This window comes from Juglans regia, chromosome 11 (genome assembly GCF_001411555.2).
Source record: "Juglans regia cultivar Chandler chromosome 11, Walnut 2.0, whole genome shotgun sequence".
NCBI lineage: Eukaryota > Viridiplantae > Streptophyta > Magnoliopsida > Fagales > Juglandaceae > Juglans > Juglans regia.
The window spans coordinates 9,891,089-9,908,113 of NC_049911.1; the positions used below are offsets into that span (position 1 = coordinate 9,891,089).

The 17,025-nt window shown below is 32.9% G+C and overlaps 1 protein-coding gene across 1 annotated transcript; it reads left to right on the top strand.

Moving 5' to 3' along the window:
• Positions 1 to 1,931: 1,931 nt before the first annotated feature.
• LOC118349887 lies at positions 1,932 to 13,570 on the top strand. Its single transcript, XM_035695821.1, has 2 exons — positions 1,932 to 2,919; positions 13,230 to 13,570. The coding sequence occupies exons 1-2, from the start codon at positions 1,932 to 1,934 to the stop codon at positions 13,568 to 13,570; spliced, it is 1,329 nt and encodes a 442-aa protein (XP_035551714.1).
• The last annotated feature ends 3,455 nt before the right edge of the window (positions 13,571 to 17,025 follow it).

Consider the following 17,025-nt stretch of genomic DNA (forward strand, 5'->3'; position numbering starts at 1 on the left):
TAAGTTGGTCGAAACATCAGGACAATGAAGTATATTTTTGAGTTAAACAATAGAAGTTTTGGTCACAAAAGAAGATGAACCAATATGAGAGATTGAGAGTCCACTACCATTTCCCACAGCAGCTGCTTCTTTGCCCTAATATGGTTGCTGAATGGTCTAGTTTTCCAAGTTTGTTGTGACGTGATTGTTGGCTCCACTATCTGCAAGCCACTCCTCATTATCTTCATGCAAGGAGTTGGATTGAGAGACCATAGCTGCAAGTTCCTTGGGTGGATGTCTAACTTGGAAAGCAAAATCCATGTGATGGAAGCAGTCCAAGGCCTAATGATTGCTCTTTCCACATATTTGGCAAGGAGCTTGGTCAGTGTCACTAGAAAAATTAACAGAATAAGTCTTACCTTGCTGGGGGCTACCAAAATAGTGTTTCTTTTTAGTTGAGTTCTTTGCACCATAAGAGAATTTGGAGGGAATGTTTGCACCATATATTGGCTTAGAACTTCCTTTGTTTGAGTATAATGCAAATAATGTTGTTTCATGTGTATTTTGAAGCTCAAGCATTTGCTCATAACTGAGCAACTCTAATTGAAACTCTTCAAGGGTCATACAATTATCTTTGACAACAAATGAATAAGAAGTAATGAAGGAGTTGTACTGAGGATGTAATCCTCCTATAATGTAGGAGATTAAATCTTCATCTTCCACTGCTTTTTCCACCAAGGCAAGTTGATCAACAAGAGTTTTAGTAGATTGAATGAAATCTGTGCAGATTTTGAAACCTTGCTTCATATTCTGCCGCTGTCTCCTAAGATGATTCACCCAAGAACGTGAGGGAGATGCATACCTGTTTGCTAATGCACTATAAACTTGATGTGAATTGTTAAGTCCATACACAATAGGTACTACCTTTTCAGATAAGATAGCAATAAACCATCTTAGTATGCACTGGTCTTTCTTTTCCTAGAGTAGGTAGTCAAGATTCAACATATTCTAGCTAGAGGGTTTTTCCTATTATTGGGAAGATATTTGGGAGACGGGGGCTCGGACCCATCCACAATGTCCATAAGCCCATTGGATCGAAGAATTGGCATATTCAGACAAGGTAATTGTTGTCATCAAGTTTTGTAAGAGTAAGATGAGCAGTGTTTGGAAGTGAAAAAGAGGCAATTGACATTGCAAGAGCTTTGCTGGATTCTGCCATTAAAGTATGAGTGGTATTAACCTTGGGTTGCTATGGTATCACAAAAGAAAGATGTTACTTGGTGGAATAAATTTCTTTGTGTATTCATCATATATAAATAGAACATACGTTCAGTTTACAAATGATAAGTTTTACTAACAACTAACAACTCTTGAATAAGAACATATTATTACAGATAAGACTTATCAACTAAGATAGGAACCATGTGATAAATAAAGTTTATCTAGATAAGTCCTAAGTGATGCTGTAGATAATTATTTCTCACTGATTGTAGTTGACTAGAACTCTTCAGCTCAATATGACTCTAAGCACTGTTGTTGCTGCTGTGTCGTTTCTTTAGCAGGTTTGAGTAGTATGTGGTGCCCATGTCGATGCCTATACCTTTTTCAGGATTGGCTGCCATGTTAAAAACTTAGAAATCTCACAACAACAAAAAAGGGTTGGTCTCTATTTTAGAGCTTCGAAAATTGTTTTTGAGTTGCTTTGAGTACATAAAATCCATAGTTTCATGCGGTTATTGAAATTTGATGAGGCGATATCAAATGAGACTGATGGTGGTAAAATCTGGGTGTTTTGGAAAAATGAATTGGATGTGCAGGTGGTTCGCATGAGTTCGTAGTTTGTGTCATTATGCATTACCGAAGGAAGTAATCATTTCTTGGGTAATTTTATTTATGCAAAGTGTAATAGGCTTGAACGACAGCTGCTTTGGGAGGAGTTGAATTCGGATAGAATGGGTGGGGAGCCGTGTTTCTTTGCTGGGGATTTCAATGTAATTCGGTCGGATATTGAGAGGTGTGGTGGGCGTCCGAGGAATAGAGTTGCAATTGATGAGTTTAATAAATGGATTCATCAGGGTGGGTTGTTGGAAATGAATTCACAAGGTGGTAAGTTTACATGGTGTAATGGTCAGCAAGGTTTATCTAGAGCTTGGGCAAAGCTGGATAGAGTTTTACTTGATGCAAATTTTCTATCTCTTTTTCCGACTGCTCATTGTTTGTATCTTCCTAGGACTACATCGGACCATTGTCCTATGGTTATAGAATTTTTAAGTGATCCTTTCTCTTATGGTCCACCTCCATTTCGTTTTCAGCAAATGTGGGTTGAGCATCCGGATTTTATGACTCTTGTTCAAACGATTTGGTCTGAATCGGTTATTGGTTCGGGACTGTTTAAATTAGCTACTAAACTTAAAAAACTTAAGGTGGCATTGCGTGTATGGAACAAGAGTGTATTTGGGAGAACTAATACTCAGATTGCTATTCTTGAAGATAAGATTGAGAATCTGGAAAATTTGTTGCAGAGAGGTTGGGATGCTGATATTGAAAGGGAATTAGTAAGGACTTCTAATGAGTTGTCTTCTTGGAGGATTAGGGAGGATATTAGATTGGCACAAATGGCTAAAATTAAGTGGAGAATGGGTGGTGATAGGAATACAAAATTTTTTCATGTGTGGTTATCTAATAAAAAGCATAGGAAAATTCATCAGTTAAGAACCTCGAATGGGTTGGAGTTTAATTCTCCGGAAGCAATTCATCTTGGAGCTGTTGATTATTTTTCTGATTTTCTTCAAAGATCTAATCCGGTTAGGGAGGTGCCTGATTTATCTAGTTTAATTTCGTCGGTTATTAATGATGAGGATTGTGTCCGGCTTTGTGGGATCCCTTCGTTGGTTGAAGTGAAAGAGGCTCTATCAACTATTCCTATTAATAGTTCTCCGGGTCCAGATGGTTTTGGCGCGGGTTTTTTTATGAGTTGCTGGGAGGTGGTTAAAGTGGATGTTTTAGAAGCCATTTCAGAATTTTTTCTATCAAAACGCCTTCCGAGATTTTATTCGGCTTCTTATATTGTGCTTATCCCGAAGGTAGATGTGCCGTCGGGGTTTGATAAATTTAGGCCAATTAGCCTTTGTTCAGTTTTCTATAAAATTTGTTCAAAAATTATTGTGAATCGCATGACAGGTTTCCTTCCCAAAATGATTTCTCTTGAACAAGGTGCGTTTATACCTGGGCGAAGTATTTTTGAGAATATCAGTCTTACCCAGGAAATGGTTCACTCTCTGAAGAGGACGTCACATGGTGGTAATATTATGATTAAAGTTGATATGGCTAAAGCATATGATCGGGTGGAGTGGCATTTTTTGCTTGAGGTTTTGAGGTGTTTTGGCTTTCCTTCTTCCTTTTGTGCTCTGATTAGTGCTTGTATTTCGAATGTGTGGTATTCTGTGATGCTTAATGGTACGACGAAAGGTTTCTTTCAAGGGAGGCGGGGTTTGCGCCAAGGGGATCCTCTCTCGCCTTACCTTTTTATTATTCTTCAAGAAGTACTTTCTAGACTTTTGAAACAAAGCTTTGATGGGAACAAGATTGGAAAATTTTCCCAAGCTAGAGGTACTCCTCATATTTCTCATCTTATGTATGCTGATGATATTGTTATTTTTCTGAATGGGGGTAAGAAATCGGTTAAGGAACTTTTGGTGGTTTTTGAAAAATATGAAAAATGGACAGGTCAGCAAATTAGTAAAGAAAAGACGGCTATATTTTATTCTCCTAAAATTTCGTTAGCAAGAAAGAGAGATCTTAAAAGGCTGACAGGGTTCTCTGAAGGTTTGTTTCCTTTTAAATACCTTGGGGTTCCGATTGTTTTAGGGCGTCTTAAGCATGAGCATCTAGAGGAGATGATTAACAAAGTCTGGAATAAAATCAGTGGTTGGAAAATGAAATTATTATCTGCGGGTGGGCGCTTAATTTTACTTCGTCATGTGCTGTCTAGTATGGCTTTACATATTTTTGCAGTTTTACAGGTTCCTCATTCTATTATTAAAATTTTAAATCGACTGTTGAGCACATTTTTTTGGGGTGAGATTAATGGTAAAGGAAAAAAAAAGTGGGTGGCTTGGGAGAATATTTGTAAGCCAATAGAGGAGGGTGGTCTTGGTTTGCGGAATTTGGGGGATATTCAAAGAGCGTTGCATATGAGATTTGCTTGGAATCTTTTGAAAGGAGAATCTTTGTGGGCTAGTTTCTTTAAAGGAAAATATGTGGGAAATTCGAGTTGGTGTCTTATTGATATGAGAAAAGGTACGAGGTTTTGGAAAATGATTGTCAAAAGTATTCCGAGTGTGTTTAATAATTCTAAATGGAGAGTTCGAGATGGTAATATTTTATTTTGGTATGATAAATGGAGAGATGAGGGTCCTCTAATTGATGAGTTACAGATAGTGGGTAATCCGATGTTGCAAGTTAAAGAGTGTAAGTTGTCCAATAGTTGGGATGTGGAGTTTTTGAGTACGTTAGTTGGTCAGGATAAGGTGGAGAGTATTATTGAGGCTTTGGCTGGGTGTAAGGGAGGATCTGATGTATTGATCTGGATGAAGAATGACAGTGGGAATTTTTCGACTAAATCCGCTTGGGATTATATTCGGGTTCAAGGTTCTAGTATGGAGTGGCATCCTTAGGTATGGCATAAATTACTTCCACTTAAAGTTTCGGTTTTAATGTGGAAGGTGTGGTTCATGGCATTAAGTGTTGATGATCGTCTTCGGCGCATTGGGATCCAGATTGTTTCTCGTTGTGATTGTTGTGATGAAGGTAATTATAAAGATCAAGATCATGTGTTACTTACAGGGGAATTTGCATCAGCTATATGGCACTTCTATGGATCTATTTTTGGTATTCCTATTGGTCGTACTTGGAGGGAGACGGTACAAATTTGGTTTCGAATGGCATCTTTTAATTCTCAACTGGGATTAATAGTGGGGATTTTACCGTCTATTATTACTTGGCATCTTTGGACTAGACGTTGTGCTGCGCGTATGGAGGGAAGGTTCCAGTCTATTTTTTCGGTTCGGCTTTCTATTAGTAGATGGATGGGAGTTGTAGTTCGAGATATGAAAAATGTTAGTAATTGTTCCAGACATGATTTACAGGTTTTACAGTCATTGAATATTCCTGTTTTGGTTCCTATTAGAAAGCATGTACAACCAGTGGCTTGGCAAAAGCCAGCTCATGGGTGGTTTAAATTGAATACAGATGGGAGTAGTATGGGTAATCCTGGTTGTTCAGGGGTGGGCGGTATCATTAGGAATGATCGTGGTCTTATGGTTTATGCTTTTAATTCTTCTATTGGGATCGGTACAAGTAATAGAGCGGAGTTGTTAGCTGTTCTTCAGGGGCTCAAAGCTTGTAAGGAGTTGGGGATTAATTTTGTGGAAATTGAATTAGATTCGCAAGTGGTGATTTCGTGGTGGCATAGGAGAAGGTGTGGTGTGTGGTATTTAGAAGATTTTTGGGAAGATACGTTATCCCTCATGGATTCTATGGTGTGCGTTGTTCGTCATGTTTATAGAGAGGGAAATAAAGTTGCGGATTGGTTGGCTCGGAGTGGTGCATTGGGTCTTAATTCAGAGTGGAGATTTGTTAGGGAGGTGCCTAGGGTGCTTCGTGGTTTAATCCGTTTGGATAATTTGGGTTTGCCTTCTTTACGTTATCGTTAGTGTCTTGTTCTTGTGTAATGTTTGTCCGTTTTTAGTAGGTTTGTAATTTTGTTTTGTAATTTTGACATCTGGTAATATTGTTTGTAATACTAGGTGTCGGTCTGTAACCACGGTATTCTTCCGCCACAAGTGAGGGTTATTAATAAAATTTGGGACGGGGTCACTCATGGACAGATGGCTTCGGCTCTTCTATAAAAAAAAAAAATGTAGAATGCAGTGCTGCAGAGGATTGGTTCTAAGAAATAGAGGCGGCCAGAGTCTTCGTTATTCTTCCTCATTGATTTTCAATTTTTTTTAAAAATAGGCATTGACGTGGCAAAACGCTATGCTAGATTCGTGCACAGCTTCGTGCGCCAAGTTGCCTATATGTAGCGAGATTGAAATGTTTTTCATTATTTCTTTCATTTTCCTTATATTTCTTTATATTTGTCACATTTACACTTTTATTTATAAAATATAAAAATATTATAATAATTTGTTTTAATAAAAATAAAATAAAATACTCATAATAAAAACTTCGCAAAACATGAAAAAAGGTAATTAAAAAAGTTCATAAAAAGTAGGATGATTGAGCTTTTTCATTTTTAATTTTCTTTCTTAGTTTCGTCATTTTGGAAACAGATATATTGCAATCACATTAATACATAAGAAATATTGAAATATATGAGATCATTATAAATTTAACAACACTTAGAGAAAATATTTAAAAAGAGTAAAAAAATATTTAAATGATATAAAGAAAATTTAAATAAGTTGATGTATAGTAGTAAAAGTCGTTAGCTAAAAAAATGAGTTTTGATTAATTATTCTAATTTTTAGCTAAAGATTTAGGCCTAATTTGGATAGTAAGATGAAATGAGATAATTTATGAATAATAATAAAATAGTTTGTAAATGGTAGTGAAATAGTTTGAGTTAAGATTTTTATAGGATTTTAGAAAATGAGAGAGAAAAAAGTTGAATAAAAATATTATAAATTTAAAATATTGTTATAATATAATTTTGTTTTAAAATTTGAAAAATTTGAATTACTTTTTGTATTTTTTTTAGTATTTTAAAAAAATTATTAAATAAAAAGTTAAAAATTTAAAATTTAAAAGTGTCTATATTTTGTGATGTTTGGATATTGAGATAAGATAAAATGAGAGTATTTTGGTATCCAAAAAAGACCTCAGATAAGTCATTGAGAATGCTACAAGGAAAATGCTACTTAACCTCCTCAATATTACTGCTCTAGTATTTTAATTTTTTTTTAAAAAAATTTCTTAGTAGTTAAGAAATTAACTATTAGTAAAATTGTATATTTTTTTAATTTATTCTTAATAGTTAAAAAGATGTTAAAAAATAATTTAATTTTTCTTTTTAAAAAAGAACAACAAATTTGCACTAACGATATATCCCACAGTACTACACTATGAAAAGTGACCCAAAGTTCCCATTTGGGCTTCCGTGATAGTCTCTGTTACTTCTCTCCTTATTTTCCTTTCAGACGTTCTCTCATCACTTCTAGGGCCATGGGCCCATTTATAAAGCATTGGGCATTTTCGAATGATCAAGACTATTGGGCTTTGCAAGTAACAACAATCAACTACATATTCGCCTAGATTTTTTTTTTTTAATTTTTTAAAGTTCATGGGCAAACTAGCAATGATAATGGAGAAAATTCTCAAAACTATTACATTTTTTAAGATGTAAATTATAGTAATTTACTATACATCAGTCACTATTCACTCTCACACCTCACGTCTATAACTTTTTTATAGGATATGAGCGTTTTTCATAGTATGTGGAGTGTCGGACGGCAAATAATGACAGATGAAAAGAGTTTTTCGTAACCTATAACATCAAATCAGTTTGATAAAATATTTAAAGTTGTTTGTATAAAGCAATCATTCATCTTGTCTTATTTTCCATTTTCTATTTCCAATGGAAGAGGACTAAAAGCCAATTACGAATAGTTGTAGGTGCTTGGTCAACATCTAAGTGATTGCTTAGGGGGTGGTGAAGGTTGATGGTAATAATGTAAAGATGGGTAGAATGATGACATTCCAGCCTTAAAAAAAGATTCCCAGTCTCCCGTCAATTGCTCTCTTCTCCCCCTTTAAAGGCTGGAACTTTGAAGGACTTGAAAGGCAAAATTCCTAAGGCAGTCTTTATCCTAGTTGCTGGAACAGGATTTTGGACAACCATTCAAACTCATCTACTGTGATGGGCACGGGTTTTCCAAGGACCACATGCTAGAAGTGCTTCAGCATTAACCAGCTTTGTCACCATATAATCTTGAATGGGGTATAAAAAAAACAAGGATACTATATTGTTATGGAAAAATCTAATTATAAGCGATTCTGCATACTTATACATGTATTCATTCAATATGATTGGTCAGAAAATAGATTTTATTGAAAACAATGTTAATTTAAATTTAAAATATGAAGATAATAATATTAATACGCAGATTGGTATGCAAACTTACTTGTATATAGAAAAACCCTATTGTTATACACCCATCACAAAGTGTCAAGATAGATCTAAGAATGCCAAGTTCGAAAGGGCTGTTTGTAGGCCTACTACCTGGCCTCGCCTCCCCCACTCGAATCCCCCGTCCCATTCAAAACTCTGATTCCAAACTCCAAATCAAAGTTGTGATCAATTTCAATTTTTTCAAAACTATTAATTTATGAAAAAGTAATGTTATTAGAATCTTACAAATCAAATTATATCACATGAATAGTGTGTGGTGTAAAAATACGTTTGGATGTTAAGCTGAGTTGAGCTGAGTTGAATTTTTTATGAATAGTAGTGAGTTGAGATTGTAGAATGAGTTATGTGGGACCTACCTAAGATGAGTTTAAATATGTTTGGATGTTAAGATGAATTTAGATGTATTTATGAGAAGTTAAAAAAGATTATGAGTTTCACGTGTAAAGAGGTGTTAAGTTGAAAATAATTGTAGATCCCACCTGTAAAAAAGTTTTGAATTGAAATGAGTTTAAATTCTAATGTTGTTAGAAAAATAATTTGTGTAGATTTGAAATGTGTAACACATTGGGCAAGTCTTTTGAAAAAAAAAGTAGAACCCACTTAAAAGAATCTATCTTTTTTAATATGTCACATTTTTTCTCAAATAATTAGCATAAAATTTGCACATCTTGAATTTATATTTAATATTACTCATTAAGAAAAGATATTGTATATTACACTTTTATCCAACTCATCATTTTGCATCGATGCCATAATGTTCATCAATCATCATGCTAATTTATATATATTTTAAAACAGATAAAAAAAATAGAGAAATAATATTTATAATTTTAAAATATTCAAACCCTGCACATTTTTTTAAGAAAAATATTTCAACTATAAAGAGATTATACAAAAATAATCTCACAAATTAATATAGTTTGATGTGATTTATCAAATTGTAAAATTATTTTTATTATAAAATAGTTCTAACAGATCAAATGAATCTACATTAATTTATATAATTAATTTATATAATTTTTTTATAAATATAATAATATTTTTAAAAATATATATATATACAAAACTTGCACACTTCAAAAATAATTAACACCCTAAAAACTCTAGAAATCTAGGATGATATCTAGTATAAATCCGAAAATTATTGGTGGCATTATGACAAGTCACTTTCAAAACACATAAAAAGGGATCCAAACTTTTAGATCGCCGCAGATATTTATACTCCAAGAAGAAGCGTGAAAATTTTCTGAATGGCATGCCGTCATCTACCTCTATTTTTTATTTATTAAACCCTTTAATTATCTAAACCTACTATTATGTGCACTACGTATTCATAACTTTTATATTTCACATGCATATTAAATCAATGGGTCATTCACTTATTTCTATATCCACTCACACGAGGATATCTTCAATGTTCAAATCATAGAGTATAAAAGCAAAAATAGAAAAGAAAAAACATCAAATGAATTATAAAATATTTATTTAAAGCATCTACACAGATCATAAAAAATTTAATTTTTTTCATATAAATCTCATATTTATTTATTTATTAAAAAAGTGGCTCTATGACTGCAAATATAATTTCTCGATGAATAAATACATGACTCAAACCCGCCCCCACTATCGATCATTTAAATAAATTAAAAGTGATTAACATCCGTGGATTCCATCACCAACTTAGCACTACACGAGCCTTTTGGAGTTATACTTAGAGACACGTTAATTAAATAATTAAGCACCGAAACACATGCATAGCATTGCCATTACGACAGGCATGAGTGCCTATAAACTATGCATATTCCATCTGTAAAGGCTACATGGGTTTGGGTTTTTGTCATTTTCCATGGCTTTAGAGAAAATGAGATCCTAGGTTTTAGAACATTGGCTACTTAATATATACATATATAATTATAAACATATCTAGTGCTATTTTTAAAATTTGTTATTCATGAAATTCTTAAAAATAAGTTCATAAATTGATGTAGATTCCTATAAAATGTTGAGTCTATTAAGTTTTATTAATTTATAAATTTATTTTCATAAAATATTTTCATAATTAGGTGGCTCTACATCCACCGCTCCTCAGCTCCCAGTGGGAGCTACCGTTAATTATAGGATCATTTTTTTTTCATACATGCATTTTTTAATATTTTTAAATATTTAAAAAAAATAAAAAAATCATAATATTATTAAAAAATACTTTCTTAATTACTAAGTAAAAAAAATAAAAAATTATAGCGGTAACTTCTAGCGATAAGAATGAACAATAAGAATAGTATTTTTTATTTTTATATAAACATCAATAGATGGCCGATCGAAAGAATAAATGAATATAAATAATGAAAGAGACATTAATCAAATAATATTAATGTAAAGAAACAACAAAACTAACCAACTTTGGATACCTTAACGCTAAATATTAAATCGTCAACAAATACATATCGAAAGAATGTTCTTAAAATGTCTTGTGCTAATAATTTTAATATATAGAAAGCGACCTTCTAAACGACAACACAAACCCAAAAGAAAAACGACAGCACTCACGTGTCTCACTCTCTATTATCTATCTTCTTTATTTGGTTTTTCTCGACACACATGATCTTAAAACCGATGGGTCAACTTCTTTAGTGTTTCGTCCACTCTACGTGACTTAGATTATCGATTAACACCTTATTATGTACAGCACTAGGTGTATTGTCACAAATTAGCTATAAATATGGGGTTTATCTATAAATATATTAAAATATTAGTTAAATAATTAAATTAGTGATTTTTAAAATACATATTGTTCATGATTCATAAATTAGCTTTCGAGTTATGGTAAGGGAGGTGGAAGATCACATCTTTGCAGTTAGAAAATGAAACCCAATTAGATATAGGATGCCCTATTAGTATTAGCTCAATACCATTAACTACACATTTATCTATCTATTTTAATTATAAAAAGATTATATAAAAATAAATTTATAAATTAATATAATTTAATGTGTAAAATTATTTTTATTATAAAATAGATTTAATAAATTATATAAAATTGCATCAATTTGTTAATTTATTTTTATAAAAAAAATTTCTATTTATAGCAGTTTTCTATATATATATATATATTTTTCTGTAAATAAATAATAATGTATGAAAATAATAAACATTGAAGAATTTAAATGGGCGGATATTGGTTCTTGGATATGTGCCAAGTGCCAACTGCCATGTGGAGACAGAGTGGGACCAAATAACAAGGCCAAGAAAAGGGTTGATGACGCGTGTCAAGGAAGGCATGTGCGCCTTTGTCATTGTCGTACTATGGTTGGGGGTCCACATGGCAGTTGCCAGAGAAGGGAGGATGTTGAACTCCCTGTTCCGTAGTTGGTACCTTTTTTCAAAATGACGTTATTGACCTTACCGGCTTCTCGAGGACCGACGGTTGCGCTGCTTTTGTTTTTTGTTTTACCTAATTTACGTGGACTTTATTAAGATTGCGTTTGGATGGTAAAATGAGTTGAGTTGAAATGATAAAATATTGTTAGAATATTATTTTTTAATATTATTATTATTTTAGAATTTGAAAAAGTTAAATTATTTATTATATTTTATGTTAGAATTTAAAAAAGTTGTAATGATGAATTGAGATGAATTGAGAGATGTTTGTCATCCAAACGAAGCCTTAACTGCGTTTGAATATCTAATTCAATTGAGTTAAGTTGAATTGAAATAATAAAATATTATTTTTTAATAAAATTATTAAATTATTCATTATATTTTATATTAAAATTTAAAAAAATTATAATAATAAATTGATATAGATTTAAGATCCAAACCAATCTTAAATAAAATTATTGTTGACTTGAAAAGTTATACAATTATTCAAAAAACTAATCATACTAATTGTGCTATAATGATGCCTAAATTCAAGGCTATAGTTACACGTTGAAAGTTTTACCATTTTGAAAAGTTTTCAGAGTTTGTATATTTTAAAATTGAATAATATTATACATCACAGTCTCATTTTATTTTGATTATATTAAATAGTAATATGTGATATATTTATCTCTATTAGATAATAAAAAAATATATAATAAATAATTATTTAATAGTGATAAATATATCACATCATACTTAATAAGATAAAAATAAAATAATAGTATGATATATAAAATTTTCTTTAAAATTATATCTATCATTATTCAACTCAAATAACACACATACTCATGTCCTTGGGATGGAAAAATTGGGTGAACAATATCCTCTCTTTCTTTTCGTTACATACACATAAGCCGTTGCATAGATCACCATTTTTATTTGATCTATAAATTTTAAGTTTAAAAAATAAATATTTTAATTATAAAGAAATTCTATAAAAATAAACTCATAAATTAATAGAGATTGTTATGAAACATTAGATAATAAAATTACTTTTATTATAAAATAGATATAACGTGCACATGAAATTATATTAATTTATAAATTTAATTTTACAGAATATTTTTGTGACTGTATCCATTCTCATTTAAAAATTCCAATTGAATTGGCAACTTTATTGCACAATTAAAAACATTATCTCCGTTGGAAAGGCAGCTATTATTGCTCCTTTACGAGCATTAAAGAATTTTATTAATGATTGAAAAAAATGCCATGAATAAAAGTTGAGTTTTGCTACAGGCAATCGGGGGTGAGAACCCTGGGGAACCGGCTGTGTCACGTCAGTCGAGATATATTAAAAAAATAAATAAATAAAATCAAAAATAGAGAAAAATTTCTTTCGTGACACAGCACCATCATTTGCATTTCCAAAGCCATCTCGCTAGCTCTTCCCTCCAATGGCTCCCTCTCTCACCCTCTTCCTACTCTTTCTTCTCTCACCATTTCCACCTTCTCCGCATCTTTCTCCTCTCACCCATCTCCATCTCCACCTCATCGACAAAATACTTTTGCTCTGGCTACGTCTTCCCGGCCTCTACCCTTTTTACTCGCGCGGAGTTGCTGTCGGCATGGCTCCCAAAGCTCGCCTGGCCTCCTACAAGGTCTGCTGGAACTCGGGTTGCTATGACCCTCGCAGCATTCGACACTGCAGTGGCTGACAGAGTCGACTTCATCTCCCTGAGCGTAGGCGTCGTCTTCTTACCATATTACCTCGACGCCATCGCCATTGCCGCTTTCAGAGCCTACGATTTTGGGGTCTTCGTCTCCGCCTCAGCTGGTAACGGCGGTCCGGGGGGGCTCTCTGTCACGAATATTTCTCCCTGGGTGACTACGGTAGGTGCCGGCACCATTGACAGGGATTTTCCCGCCGATGTCAAGCTGGGGAATGGAAAAATCATACCTGGTGTAAGTGTTTATGGCTGGCCGGCTTTAACTCGGAGAGGGAGAGGCAGAGACGAAGGGGAGTCGCCGTGCTGACTGGGTTGAAGAGGAATGGAGGCTGGGTGAAAACAAAACTTGTTGAAGAGGAATGGAGGGATACGAAAATGGAGTGAAGATAAAATACTAAGGGAAGAAACAGAAAAACGGGGCCAAAACGCCCCGTTTCATTTTCCACGGGGGCGAGGGTTCCCCCGTGGTTCCCTAAGCCGATTGCATATAGTATTTTTCATAAAAGTTTTCGTGTGAATAATAACGAAAAGATGGTATAAGGTGGAAACGAGAGTGGATACAAGTGCCATAAAATCCAATTCTAAGGTGCTGCTGGATGCATGCAAGGACTACAAAATTAATGCAATTCTACTAATGTTTAAAAGATCAGTACGTGACCAAGGCAAGTTTGAGCAATCCGTTTTCGAAAATCCTTATGGTGTGGGACTAAAGAAAACCAACTGAATTGGTGTGAACAAACGTACGTAAGTGGAGTTACAAATTAAGATGAGATGAAATCAATGTAAGTTTTGGTCTTCATTAATGTATTGTTGGAGAATAAACGCAAGTAATGATAACAAGAAAAACAATGAAATAAAAATAGAAATATAGGAATCAAACACACACAATCACACGATACGAGTAAGAGTGTAACTGGTCCAGTTCAGTCTGATTTTGAACAAAATTTATGATCGAATCGATATGTATCAGTTTTGTATTTTTGAAAACCGATTACGCATTGATTACTTTTATAAACCGATACCTCCGGTTTTACCAATTTCGGTTCTGGTTTAGTTCAGTCCAGTTTTTCAGTTTTAATAGTATTAATTAGTATTATGGCATAAAATGTAATTAATATACTAATATATATTAGTATTACTAATATATTATGTATTTATTAAAAAGAATATGTTGAGAAGTTATTAGGCCATAAAATGTTATTAATATATATATACTTTATGTTTAAAGCATATGATCAAATAAATTTCATGTTTAAGATTAAAATTTTATATTATAAATTATAATAACATTATCTTATATATAATTATAATTTATATTATTATACATATAAATTTTATATCATATAAAAAATATTATATATAATATTAAAAAAATTAATTTAAAATATATAATATAGTGAACCGGTCTGGTCCTAGAAAAAATAGAACCGGAACTGGATCGGTACAGGCCGGTTTTGGAATTATGAAAATCGATTCCACCTGTTTGGGCCGGTCCGCCCCGGTTTCCTGGTTAAATTTTACACCCCTAGATACAAGATTTACATAGTTTGACAACTTGCCTACGTCCACTGTCACGCACATGACATTGAGCAAACTCTCTGTCTAAACTTCACTTGAACGTCAGGTTGGGCTACAATCAAGCAAACAATCTGTTTGACGCTTTTTAGCTCTCAAACCAGGCTCCACAACTCCACACTTGAACCAAGTGAATTAGATGTCATAATTTTGGAAAGTATGCCATATTAATACTAGAGTTGGTGTGTGCTCTATATGATGAAGTGACAATATTGTGAGAATTGGCAGTCCAATGGGATATCGAACTTATTGCATGTCACTGATTTATTTGTTGTGTAATGATGTGCAAAACACATACACTAATTATGATAAATAAAATAAAAGTAATCATGATCAAGTACACGACGTACAATATACGTGGTTCGACAAATTGTCTACGTCTACAGAACTGCAGAAATCTTATTAATAGAGGAGATTACAATGATTCAATCTCAACTCACACACTCTAGGGCCTTTTGCTCTCACATATAATATGCACTCACTTGATAATTGTTCTCTCTCAAAATATGTTGAAAAGTCATACAAAACAAGTCAAATATGACATATATATAGCAAGCGGCGATGGAAACCCTAATTTAGAAAAATCTACGTTCTTCTCTCGAGCGGAGTGTCAAGCGCATATCGAGTGAATGACCAAAATAACATTAGTTCGAGTGGGGTGTCGAGCGGAACTCGAGCGAACACTAGGGTTTGTGTCTCGCTCGAGCTCACTATTGTCGGGCTCGAGCGCACGTCAAGCAAACACTTTGTTTCTCGATTTTCAACTCCAAAATTAGTCTCCACGTACACCCCAGCATCATTTACAGTCATATAAATAGACAAGAGAGGGACAGGCGAGATACCCACCCAGTATACATACATACATAGAAGAAGAAACAAACTCTAGATTTATATAATATTCTATCTTCTTCCTCACATTAGGGGTGGGCAACGGGGCCCCGTCCCAGCCCCCGCTACGCACTCCTCCCATTTTTAATGTAAAAATTTATAATTTATAATATTTATATAAGTAATTTATATAAATATATTGTATATAAATATATACAATTTGTTAACAACTTGAATTCAACTTCAAATTAATGGATTGCCTTGGTCTCCTAGGCCAACCATTACAGTAAGTTCCACATTACTTAACTATCACTATTGTATTGCCTTGACCTCCTATATAATGGTTGGCTTAGGAAGTCAAAACAATCGAAAATATAACTCTAATGAGTTTGTATTTTTTTAATGTATAAATTTCAATTTATACTTTTAAATTATATTATAATTTGAGTTTAAAAAATATTTTTAGATTAAAATTTTTTTTAGACAATGGATTAAGCGGGGGGCGGGGTGAGATGCGGTTTCTACCCCACCCCCAGTAGCGGGGCGGGGAGGGGTCCATGCGGGTAGCACCCCTACCTCACATCTCTTTTATTTTTTCTTTTTTTCCTTAACCTTCTTTTCTTTTTATTCTTTTTCTTTTAGGATTAGTTTGGTTATACAAAATTAAATTATTTCATCTCATCTTATATGATTATTATAATTTTTTTAAATTTTCATATAAAATATAATAAACAATTCAATATTTTTCAAATCTCAAAATAAAAATAATATGATAACAATATTTTATTCAACTTTTAATCAAATATCTTATCTCCTCTTATTTTAAGTGCGTAATCAAACAAGGTCTTAGTTTCTTGTTCCCTCTCATGGGATCAGACTCATTCAAGCGTATCGTGGGTCTCTCAAGAATTAGACATCTACAAATTTCTTAGGTTCCGTTTGGATGGTGAGATAGTTTTAGATAAAAGTTGAATAAAATATTATTAGAATAATATTTTTTAATATTATTATTATTTTAAAATTTAAAAAAATTAAATTATTTATTATATTTTATTTAAAAATTTAAAATAATAATAAAATAAGATAAGGTAAAATCGTTTCAGTATACAAACGAAATCTCAATAAAATTGGCTCATCTCACCGACGCCACTTATTCCCATACTTCACCGACACATAGGTCTATTCGTCAATGTCTCTTCCTTTTTCTGTTGGGAGTTGATTGGAGTTTGACATGTGTTTCGTAGTTTGCCATTTGATTTTTTACAAATCTAGTTGGGTTTCTTCAAATCTAGGTTTAATAAACTTTTTTTTCTTTCATATATGTAATTTGGGAGGATTTATATATGTGCATAAATGTGA